We start from the raw sequence: 12,293 nt of genomic DNA on the forward strand, positions 1-12,293 counted from the left end.
AATAAATGGAAGCTGAGCCAAAGAGATATTAGGAGGAGCAAAGAGATGGATTTTAAGCGGAGTCTTGAAGGGGAAGGGAGGTGGAGAATTTAAGAAGGGAATAGCAGAGCCCAAGGCCTAGATGGCTGAAGGCACGACCACCAATGGTGGGGCAAAGGGAGGAGGGGATGTACAAGAGGCCACAGTCAGATGAATAGAGTTCTGATTGGGGCTGTTCGGGTGGAAGAAGTGACAGAGAGGGAGGGGCAAGACTGTGAGGGATTTAAACACCAGCTCCTGAATGGAGATCTGGTCACAGCTCCAAATTTACCTTTCTGTAACCTCTCCTGTCGGTCTCGACCTCTGCCCGACCTATGCGTGCAGAAGGCAGGCCAGTGTCCGAGTAGGAGGTCACTCCTCTGTTTGACAGATTCCCTTGGCTGCTTGCTGTGGTATCTCCCCTGTAACTGAAGGCAACGTATAGACAGGAATAAAGCAGCAATTTTAAATTATATTTTTTCAACCCAATTTTCATGTCCATCGAGGACGCTGCCAGATGGTGGAGGGTACGGTCACAGGGTTCATAGCACACTGCCAGCATTCCCAACATTGTCAACAGCAGTTGCAACAAGAGACAGACAAAGCATGAGATGCTTCAAACCCGCCCACAAACTTTAGAACTTATTATAAATTTCCTATTAACTCTAGTCTGATAAACCACCACTTCTTTTGTTGCCATTGACACCATCAGATCTCAATCCTATAATCCACCACTACCTACACCATATGGCAGATTTGGACAATTCTCAGAGAGGGCCCAGGAACACAGTATGGACTTGACTGCTCTTTCCTTATTCACTACTTTCACCTTTTGCATAGTAACCATTTCAACCAGTTCAAAACATTCTGCAGTTCCTCTGCATTATACAGACCACGATGTCACTAAGAGGTCTGCGAGCTAAACCTCTCATTAAGTTCCAACCAATGTATAATCACTAGCAGTTTAGGAAACCATCAGAACCCAAGGCTTCACTGAGGTTTTTGGAGGATTTTCCCTCATTGTTGTTCCTTATATCACCAACGCAGAGATCTTTAAAAACCCACTTCATTACAGACACTACAGGAGGGCTCCTGAAAGCAGAGTGAAATGTACCATCCAGTGTGATACTGAACCATACAGACCGAGAAGGTCCTATCGCAACATAATGACACATGTGGGAGACCATTAGTTCATCCACCCAGAAGCACTCTACAGTCCTCGCCCTGTTCAATCCCAGATCTGTGATGAGTTAGCCACTCTCCCCCAGCAGGGATTCTGCGGTTCATTTTAGTGCACCTGAACCTGGGAAGGGAAAATCAGCCAGTGGCCCCTGCTAGAAAGAACATCTGTTGGTGTTAGGTGAGGACATAAGCATTCTTGGCAATGACAGGGCGAGAAATGGTGTATACAGAATCCTTACCTGGTCAGATAGTCAGTCTGCAAAAGAAAAAAAAAGCAAATTGAGTCCAAAATCAGTAATAAATAAAACACTGAAAATAATCGAGAGCAGGACTTAACCCATACATAATCAGACTTATACTCTCCCCATGTGCGAATATATACGTACGCCACACACACAAACTTCCCGTGGTGGGACAAGTATCTCTCTGCCACCAGGGTATGACGTGGTCCTGCTTGCAACAGTCTCATCGCACTCCTTGTAAGTGGGTCTCACGTTCCCTAGATCCAAAAGCTGCAGTCCTGCAGAGACCTCATACATTATAAGATGTATTCGCTAGGACTCTCACAATCCTACAGCACTAATGTCCACTCACTTCATTTTTCTCCCAGACTCACAAGAAGACAGTGTCATCATTAAATTATACCCCAAACTGGGCTCAGATTATGAATTAACTAACTAGATTTATTCACAGAATTTAAACAAGTACAGCACATAAAGGAAAGAAATAAGGAAGGAAGAAAGCCTCTGGTACCGCCCCCATTTTTGTTCCCTCAAGTTCAAGGGGCACAAACTGGACAACTATCTTAATCATTCGGTCACCAGATCTGGCTTGACCATATCAAGTTTTCTCCTTTTCCCTACTACCATCGTCTCCTAAAACCCCTCTCCCCTGCCACTTCCGCCCTCGCCTCCAACAAGTGGGAAGAGCTGATGGAATTTGTGGTCAGTATGATAGAGGCCATCCATTCGGCTCCCTGCTGCTGCATCACCCCCTTTTTCCTCTTGCCCATCAAGCCAAACACCCCCCAAGTTCTCCTACCCTAGCCTGAACCCTCATCTCTCTCTATTTTCTCTCCCATCTCCTCTGCAGTTCGAGCTCTCCACCACCTCCCTCGACCCCTCTACTGCGTCTGTGTTGTCAGCTGGCTTGCCTGACATCGAGTCTTGCACGAGCAGCAAGTACCTCCAACTAAACATTGGGAAGATTGAAGCCAACATCTTCAGCCCCCGCCACAAACTCTGCGCCCTTGCCACCTACTTTATTCCCATCTAGGCTCCTGTCTCAGGCTGACCCAGACTGTTCACAACCTCCACGTCCTATCAAACCTCAAGCTGAACTTCTCCTGCCTTCATTCCTGATCTGGCCCATTTTTCACTGAAACTCTTATTCATACCTTTGTCACATTCAGACTTGATTATTCCAATGCTTTCCTGCTCGGCCTCCAATTCTCCACCCTCCATAAACCTCAGCTCATCCAAAACGCTGATGCCTGTATCCTATCCTGCATCAAGTCCTGTCCCAACCCCCATCCTTGCTGATCTACATTAGCTCCTGGTCCTAAACGTTGCAAGTTTAACATTTTCATCCTTCTGTTTAAATCCCTCCATGTAATTGCCTCTTCCCATCTATATAACCTCCTCTAGCTCTACAACCCCCATGTACTCTCTGTTCCTGTGATTCCAGCCTTATGTGCATCTTCCCTTCTCCCTACCGTTGGGAGCCATACTTTCAGCCACCAAGGCTTGAAATCCCACCACCTCTCTCTTCCTGTAAGACATTCCTTCAAATCCATGTCTTTAACCAAGCTTTCGGTCACCCCTCCTGATATCTCCCTCTTTGGCTCGGTGTCCGTTTTTCCTAATGCCCCCGTGAAGCTGCTTGGGACTTTATTAGAAAAAATATAAATGTATGTTGTTGTTACTGCTGTTCAGGATCTTTGCATCATGCTGATTCAATGTAACGGTGGATCTCAGCAGGCAAAGAGTCAGCATGCACAAAACACAGGAAAAAAAGACTAGGTGTGGGCAGGTGGCCAAGAGGCTTTGTGTGACGCTGGAGAGGAATGTGAAAAGTCAGCACAGGAAAGGCAAACCAAGATCAGAAGCTCAAGGGCACTGAATGTGGCGAAGAAATAGCAAAGAGACAGCACCCGAGGCAGAACCTGGCGACCGAGGCGAAAAAAGTTATACCCGAGTCAGCAAAGGGAGAAAGATTTAGAAAGTGAGAGCTCATTAAGACCAAAGACAGAACAAGCCGGAGCCGGAAAGAGAGAGGCAGAGACCAGAGAAAACTCAAATGCACAAGGGAGGGAGTCGGGGAGAGATAGGGACGGAAGAAATAGAGAATAGGGGCAAAGGAGCCAGGGAGATTGAGTAAAACAGGGGAGAGAGAGAAAAGAGAAAAAATGAAAAACGGAGAGAGACAGACAGAGGGAGAGAGACTGGGCAGAGAGAGAGAGACAGACAGCAATGAAATGTGAGTGAGATGGTTTACTATACCCAGACCCTCCTACTTACACAGCACTGTCTAATACATCAAACGTCCCTCCCATACAGACCCGTGTCAGTCATTTTATGTTAGTCGTACTACAGAGTTCGGCAGCCACAATGGGTGCCTGATCCATACCTGCCTCTTCTGTGATCCCACCACTTCCTCACCATCTGAGTGATCCTGGTCATTGTCATCCTGGAAGAAGAGAGCAGTTATGAAAACTTAAGAGCGACCTGGAACAAGCGTCCTCAAGTGACGGACCATAGTTCATTTCCAGACCCCAGAATTCTTTTACGTGGACTGTACCAGAGTTTCAGGTGCAGGGCAATGGGAGCGTTGAAATATTGTTTCGCCCATCCAGCTCATTTATCCAGGCAATCATTGCTCACTTCAGTTCATGAGTGAAGTGAGTAATGATTGCCCAGCCAGAAGTGAAAGAGCTCAATGGCCAGGACAAAAGTTGACTGTGGCAAACTACTTTTGGATAGAACTGAGTGCAGAATATCACTGGTGTGGTTTTCTGCAGGAATATTCAATGAGAAAGTTTAAAACAATACTGTTGGAATCTGTAGCTGATAAAATAGAGATGGCTGATTTCCATGTAAAAGGAGGTTAATTGTGCCCTGGATTTTTTAGGTGTACAAGTTTCCATCATAAACACAGTACAACCAGAGAAATATTACCCTCCTAAATGCACGGAGCTGGTCCTGGACCTCAGGAGGGTTGATGACAGAGGTAAACGATTTCAATGGCGAGTGAAATCAGAAGGGGTGTAAAGCGGACATCCAACCCGAACCCGTCCCGTTCCCACCAGGTGAGTTAAGAAAAAAATCGGGGCTTTTATTTCTCTTTCTCTCACCTTCAAGTTGATAGATTGTTTATAATTTGAACACTAACAAAAACTACAACAGGTCTATAATTAGTACAGTCTGGCATGTTCGAAATGAATCTTTTTTCCCTCTCTCTTACACAAACACCTTCTGTTTTTTTTATAGATACTTAATAGAATTATAGAATGGTTGCAGCACAGGAGACGGCCATTTGGCCCATCAAGCCTGTGCCGGCTCTTTGTAAGAGCAATCCAGTTAGTTCCATTCCCCTGCTCTTTCCCTGTAGATCTGCAAATCTTTTCCCTTCAAGTACTAACCCAATTCCTTTTTGAAAGCCACGATTAAAGCTGCTACAACCACCCTTTCAGGCAATGCATTCCAGATCATAACTACTTGCTGCGTAAGAAAGTTTTTCCTCATGTTGCCTTTGGTTCTTTTGCCAATCACCTTAAATCTATGTCCTCTGGTTCTCAACCATTCTGCCAATGGGAACAGTTTCTCTTTATTTACTTTATTTAAACCCTTCATGATTTTGAACACTTCTATCAAATCTCCTCTTAACCTTCTCTGCTCTAAGAAGAACAACCCCAGCTTCTCCAGTCTATCCATGTAACTGAAGTCCCTCATCCCTGGAACCATTCTAGTAAATCTTTTCTGCACCCTCTCTAAGGCCTTCACATTGGACACAATACTCCAGTGTGGCCGAACCAGTGTTTTATTAACTTTACCTGAATAAAGCTTTTGCAATGGTATGTAGCAGTTTGATTGTTAGTGGTGGTTCTGTTAGAGGGGCCCTGGGCATGATTTTAGCGCGGAGCCAGAAATTGAGCACATCGCAATCTGCCGCCGCATCTCAACTGAAGGTCAGTATTTGTGCTTATGGGTTTCCCACATGCCAGGCAGCCAGATTGAAAGGCTGGCTGCCTGTTGGGAGGGAAAGGAGCTGCAAATCAGAGAGGGGGGAAGGGAGGGAGGGGGGGAGAGAGAGAGAGAGATTGAGGGCTGTAAATAATTTTTTAATGAGTCAACGTTTAAACAGCAAAATTAAAGAAAAAGAGGAGAAAGAAGTAACTGGGGAAGTCCATGTGTAATTTTTTTAAAAAGTAAGTATTTTAGCTTATTGTTATATTACAGTAATTACGGCACTTTCAAATTCCCAACTGTCTAGCCTTTGGCCCTCCGTTCACCATTACATTTCTGCAGCTACCGATCTGCTCAATCACACCCTCACCTCCACCTTTGATGTCCTTTTCCCCATTAAAACCATTACTCTCTTTCACCCTGGTTGTTCCCCCTGGTACGGCCCTCATCTCCACTCCTTAAGTCCAAGGGATGCAGACTTGAACATTTATGGCGGACAACTGGTTTAGCCATTCATTGGCAGATCAGGCTGGACCACATAAAACACTATCGGGTCCTATTCTCCTCTGCCAAAACTGCTCCATTCCATCAACAAGACCACCTACGTCCACCTCCGGAGCATCGCCCAAATCCGCCCCTGTCTCAGCTCATCTGCTCTGAAACCCTCATCCATGCCTTTGTTATCTCCACACTGGATTATTCCAATGCTCTTCTGGCTGGCCTCCCATCTTCCACCCTCCATAAACTTGAGCTCATCTCAAACTCTGCTGCCTGTATCCTAACTCGCACCAAGTCCCGTTCTCCCATAACCCCTGTGCTCACTGACCTACATTGGCTCCCGGTCCGGGAACGCCTCGATTTAAAAATTCTCATCCTTGTTTTCGAATCCCTCCATGGCCTCGCCCCTCCCTATCTCCCATAAACCTCCTCCAGCCCTACAACCCTCCAAGTTCTCTGCACTCCTCTAATTCTTGCCTCTTGCGCATCCCCGATTTTAATCGCTCCACCATTGGCAACCGTGTCTTCAGCTGCTTAGGCCCTAAGCTCTGGAATTCCCTCCATAAACCTCTCCGCCTCTCTCTCCTTCTTCAAGACGCTCCTTAAAACCTACCTCTTTAACCAGGCTTTTGGTCACCTGTCCTAATATCTCCTTATGTGGCTCAGTGTCAAATTTTGTTTCAGAACACTCCTGTAAAGCGCCTTGGGACGTTTCACTACATTAAAGGCGCTATATAAATGCAAGTTGTTGTTGTAATAACATTATTGCTAATATCTGAGCAGCTTTAGCACCAATATTAAAGCTTGTTTCACTGCCGCTGTGTGAGCTGAAATCTGAAAAAAAAGGTTAGCTCAAGAGCCTCAAGTTCCAGAGCTTTTGGCAGTCAAATAGTCCAATCCCTGTTGGGGCTAGCCCAGTGAATTGATCTTTATTGGAAATACTACAAGTGTTAAAAACTGGTGGCTGGGATTAAAGGTAAATCAGGGATAAATTATAAATTGTGGAATCATTTTTGAGAAGGAAAGGAGAAAGCACAGGTAATGAAAAGATGCTAGGATTGGAGGAACGTTTCATTGTAAGAGAGACATAGTGGGAGAGAGTGTGGGGAGAGGTAGAAAAACAGCAGAAAGAGAGAGGAGACAAGCAAGAATAAGTAAAGGGGGACTCATGAGATGTGTGACGGGGGTTACTGTGTGAAATTAAAGAAAGTAGCAGTAAGGAGGAGAAGCAGCAGAGGAGCCAAGAGTAGAATGGCAAAGGATGAGACACTGGAAGAAATCGGGGGGGTGGGGGGACGTGGACGACATCGGGTGGGCCTTGGAGAAGATCGGGGGGGGAGTTACAGCATTGCGGGGGGGTCAATCGCTCAATCACCAGGGTCCTGTCGGCCAGGTGAGCTGTTGGGCCTGGATGAAGCATTCCTGCTCCCCCTGGACTACAAACAATAAGACCATAAGAGATAGGAGCAGGAGTAGGCCGTTCGGCCCCTCGAGCCTGCTCCGCCATTTAGTGAGATCATGGCTGATCTGATTTTTACCTCAACTCCACTTTCCCGCTCTTTCCCCATATCCTTTGACTCCCTTGCTGATCAAAAATGTGTCTAACTCAGCCTTGAATGTATTCAATGACTCAGCCTCCACAGCTTTTTGGGGTAAAGAATTCCAAAGATTCACGACCCTCTGGGAGAAGAAATTCCTCTTCATTTCCATCTTAAACGGGCGACCCCTTATTCTGAGACTATGCCCCCTAGTTTTAGATTCCCCCATGAGGGGTAACATCCTCTCAGCATCTACCTCATCGAGTCCACTCAGAATCTTGTACGTTTCAATAAGGTCTCCTCTCATTCTTCTAAACTCCAATGAGTATAGACCCAACCTGTTCAATCTTTCCTCATAAGACAACCCTTCCATACCCGGAATCAACCTAGTGAACCTTCTTTGAACTGCCTCCAATGCAAGTATTTTGTTCCTTAAATAAGGGCACCAGAACTGTACACAGTATTCCAGGTGTGGTCTCACCAGCACCCTGTACAGTTGTAGCATGACTTCCCTGCTTTTATACTCCATCCCCCTAGAAATAAAGGCCAATATTCCGTTTGCCTTCCAGATTATCTGCTGCACCTGTATGTTGACTTTTTGTGTTTCATGTATGAGGACACCCAGATCCCTCTGTACCGCAGCATTTTGTAGTATTTCTCCATTCAAATAATATTTGCTTTTTTATTTTTCCTCCCAAAGTGGTGACTTCACATTTTCCCACATTATATTCCATCTGCCAAATTTTTGCCCATTCGCTTAACCTGTCAATATCCCTTTGCAGACACTTTGTGTCCTCATCGCAACTTGCTTTTCCACCTATCTTTGTATCATCAGCAAATTTGGCCACAAGATACTCTGTTCCTTCATCCAAGTCATTGACATGCAATAAAGGCACTCACCTCATGGATCCAACCCTTCCTGCGTGCTTTCACCTGACGTGAATCAGAAGCTATGGCAAACCCGAACAGGTACGGTAAAATTCATTTTACATTTGTAATACATAAAAGTTAAGTGCCTCAACTATCACAATGAGGTACACTGCCCCTTTAAATATTAAACGGGCTTTAAGTGAGGACGGGACTACCAGGTTCCTGTTGTGCATGCGCATCTGAACGCGCCTGGGTTAAATCCCGAAGTGGGCATGTTGGAGCCGGGAAGTGGTCCCGCTCCAAAAACTGCCCACCCGTCCCCAACCCACCTCTTCTTGGGGGGTTAAAATTACCCCCCACCCTGTCTTGGAGCAGAGTACCTGAAGTGACCTACAATTCTCTTAAATACTCATAATACTTACATCTTGTGATACGGAATGCACACCTGTTGATCTTCGTTTCCCCCTCGGTCGTCTCCGGTCCCTGGTACCAGATTTTCTGAATGAAGAGTCATCCGATTCCTTCTCCTCCTCTTTAGCTTTCTCCAATTCTGCAGGAGAGATCCGAAAATGCGATTAACCATTCAGGAACAGCCCAGCATCCAGCAATCACACACACAGACACCGATCACTCGGCGACAAACAGCACCCAGTGTCGACACTCAGCACCCAGCTACACACAGTCTTCAGAGACAACACATTCGAACCGGAGAAACTCAGCACCCAGTGTCGACACTCAGCACCCAGTGTCGACACTCAGCACCCAGTGTCGACACTCAGCACCCAGTGTCGACACTCAGCACCCAGTGTCGACACTCAGCACCCAGTGTCGACACTCAGCACCCAGTGTCGACACTCAGCACCCAGTGTCGACACTCAGCACCCAGTGTCGACACTCAGCACCCAGTGTCGACACTCAGCACCCAGTGTCGACACTCAGCACCCAGTGTCGACACTCAGCACCCAGTGTCGACACTCAGCACCCAGTGTCGACACTCAGCACCCAGTGTCGACACTCAGCACCCAGTCTTGACTAAAAGTACCCAGAGGTAAACCACATTGTGTGGCAATATTCAGGATCCAGAGAATAACAGCGCCCAGTGCAACACACGCCAACCAGAAATAAAACAGCAACCAGTGACGTTCAGCACCCAGAAATAAACGTCACCCAACAATGGTAGGCAGCACAGCCAGATAAAACACTCAGCACCCACAAACAGCAACCAGAGGTGTCACGCAGCACCTGGAAGTGAGGCTCAATCCATTCCAGACAAACATAAGAACATGAGCGATAGGAGCTGGAATAGGCCATTTGGCCCTTTGAGTCTGCTCCGCCATTCAATGAGATCACGGCTGATCTGATTTTTACCTCAACTCCACTTTCCCGCCCTTTCCCCATATCCTTTGACTCCCTTGCTGATCAAAAGCTTGTCTAACTCAGCCTGGAATATATTCAATGACTCAGCCTCCACCGCTCTTTGGGGCAAAGAATTCCAAAGGTCCACAACCCTGAGAAGAAATTTTTCCTCATCTCCGTCTTAAATGGGCGACCCCTTATTCTGAGACTATGCCCCCTAGTTCTGGATTGGGGGAGATATATGAGGGGAAACAGCCTCTCAGCACATACCCTGTCAAGCCCCCTCAGAATCTTGTATGTTTCAATAAGATCTTCTCTCATTCTTCTAAACTCCAGTGAGTATTGGCCCAACCCGTTCAATCTTTCCTCATAAGAAAACCCTTCCATACCCGGAATCAACCTGGTGAACCTTCTCTGAACCGCCTCCAATGCAAGTATATCCTTCCTTAAACAAGGGGACCAAAACTGTACGCAGTACTCCAGGTGTGGTCTCACCAGCACCCTGTACAGTTGTAACAAGACTTCCCTGCTTTTATACTCCATCCCCCTAGAAATAAAGGCCAATATTCCATTTGTCTTCCCAACTACCTGCTGAACCTATATGCTGACTTTTTGTGTTTCATGTACGAGGACACCCAGATCCCTCTGTACCGCAGCATTCTGTAGTGTTTCTCCATTTATATAATATTTTGCTTTTTTATTATTCCTACCAAAGTGGATGACTTCACATTTTCCCACATTATATTCCATCTGCCAAATTTTTGCCCACTCACTTAACGTATATCCCTTTGCAGACACTGTGTGTCCTCCTCACAACTTACTTTTCCATCTATCTTTGTTTCATCAGCAAATTTGGCCACAATACACTCGCTTTCTTCATCCAAGTCATTGGTACAGCACTGATCCCTGCGACACCCCACTAGTTACAGATTGCCATCCTGAAAATGATCCCTTTATCCCGACTCCCTGTTTTCTGTTAGTTAGCCAATCCTCTATCCATGCTAATATATTACCCCCAACACCATGAGCTCTTACCTTGTGCAGTAATCTTTTATGTGGCACCTTATTGAATGCTTTTGGAAATCCAAATACACTACATCTATTGGTTCGCCTTCATCCACTCTGCTCATTACTTCCTCAAAGAACTCTAATAAATTTGTCGAACACGATTTCCCCTTCATAAAACCATGTTGACTCTCCTTGATTTTATTGAGTCTCTAAATGTCCGGCTACTACTACCTTAATAATTGATTTTAGCATTTTCCCAATGACAGATATTAGGCTAACTGGTCTATAGTTATCGGCTTTCTGTCTCAGTCCTTTCTTGAATAGGGGTTTACATTTGCGGTTTTCCAATCCGCTGGGACCCTTCGAGAATCTCGTGAATTCTGGAAGATTACTACCAATGCATCCACTATCTCTGTAGCCACTTCCTTTAAGACCCTCGGATGCAAGCCATCAGGTTCAGGGGACTTGTCAGCCTTTAGACCCATTAGTTTACCTAGTACTTTTTCTCTAGTGATAGTGATTGTTTTTAGTTCCTCCCTCCCCTTTGCCCCTTGATTTTCTACTATTATTGGTATGCATTTAGTGTCTTCTACTGTGAAGACAGATACAAAATATCTGTTCAATTCCTCTGCTATTTCCTTGTTTTCCATTATTATTTCCCCAGTCTCATCCTCCAAGGGATCTATACTTACTTTAGCTACTCTCTTCCTTTTTATATACTTGTAAAAGCTCTTACTGTCAGTTTTTATATTTCTTGCTAGTTTATTCTCATAATCTATTTTCTCCCTCTTTATTATTTTGTTAGTCCCCCTTTGCTGGTTTCTAAATCTTCGGGCTTGTCACGTTGTATGCCTTTTCTTTTAATTTGATACCATCCTTAACTTCCTTAGTTAGCCATGCTCGTGGAGTCTTTCCTCCTTACTGGGATATATTTTTGTTGAGAGTCATAAAATATCTTTTTAAATGTCTGCCACTGCTTATCCACCGTCATACCTTCTAATATGTTTTCCCAGTCCACTTTAGCCAACTCTGTCCTCATGCAATTGTAATTGCCCTTATTTAGGTTTAATACAGTAGCTTCAGATCCAAGATCCTCACTCTCAAACTGGATGTGAAATTCTATCATATTTAAGATCACTTTGAGGTCATTAATTAATCCTGTCTCATTACCCATTAGCAGATCTAAAATGGCCTGTTCCCAGGTTGGTTCCACAAAGCCGCACACAGTGACAATACAACACTCGGTACCCAGGGACACTAGGCACCCACCCAGGGACACTCAGCATCCAGTTGTGAACAGATCCCAGCAAAAACAAAAAAGCAGCACTCAGGCCTGACACCTAACAACCACACTCAGCGGGCAGAGAAAAAGTGATAGGAACCAGAAATGGCACTCAGGAGCCAGAAAGAAATAGAACCCAAGGGCAACACTCATTGCTCAGGGATAACCCTCAGAGCCCACAGATAGACAGTCAGATCCAAAATGTCAGAGCTACCAGCGAGAATGGGCAGCACTTGGCACCCAGTCACAACACATTACCGACAGGGGACAGATAGTATTAAGTCAAACACTCAAGGCTCATGGGGCACTCAGCATCCTGAGAGCATGCACAATGCCCAGAGACCACACTTAGCACTA

General features: G+C 45.6%; 1 protein-coding gene across 2 annotated transcripts in view; it reads right to left on the bottom strand.

Moving 5' to 3' along the window:
• Positions 1-12,293, bottom strand: part of LOC137327857 (protein phosphatase 1 regulatory subunit 12A-like) — a 197,146-nt gene that overhangs the window by 21,996 nt on the left and 162,857 nt on the right. For both annotated transcript variants that reach the window (XM_067993722.1, XM_067993721.1), the window contains exons 18-21: positions 8,713-8,840; positions 3,829-3,888; positions 1,440-1,456; positions 311-446 (exon numbers count right to left, since the gene is read on the bottom strand). In XM_067993722.1, the coding sequence (XP_067849823.1) occupies positions 311-446; positions 1,440-1,456; positions 3,829-3,888; positions 8,713-8,840 (341 nt within the window). The remainder of the gene's footprint in view (positions 1-310; positions 447-1,439; positions 1,457-3,828; positions 3,889-8,712; positions 8,841-12,293) is intronic.

The sequence above is a fragment of the Heptranchias perlo genome, chromosome 12, assembly GCF_035084215.1.
Source record: "Heptranchias perlo isolate sHepPer1 chromosome 12, sHepPer1.hap1, whole genome shotgun sequence".
Classification (NCBI taxonomy): Eukaryota; Metazoa; Chordata; class Chondrichthyes; order Hexanchiformes; family Hexanchidae; genus Heptranchias; species Heptranchias perlo.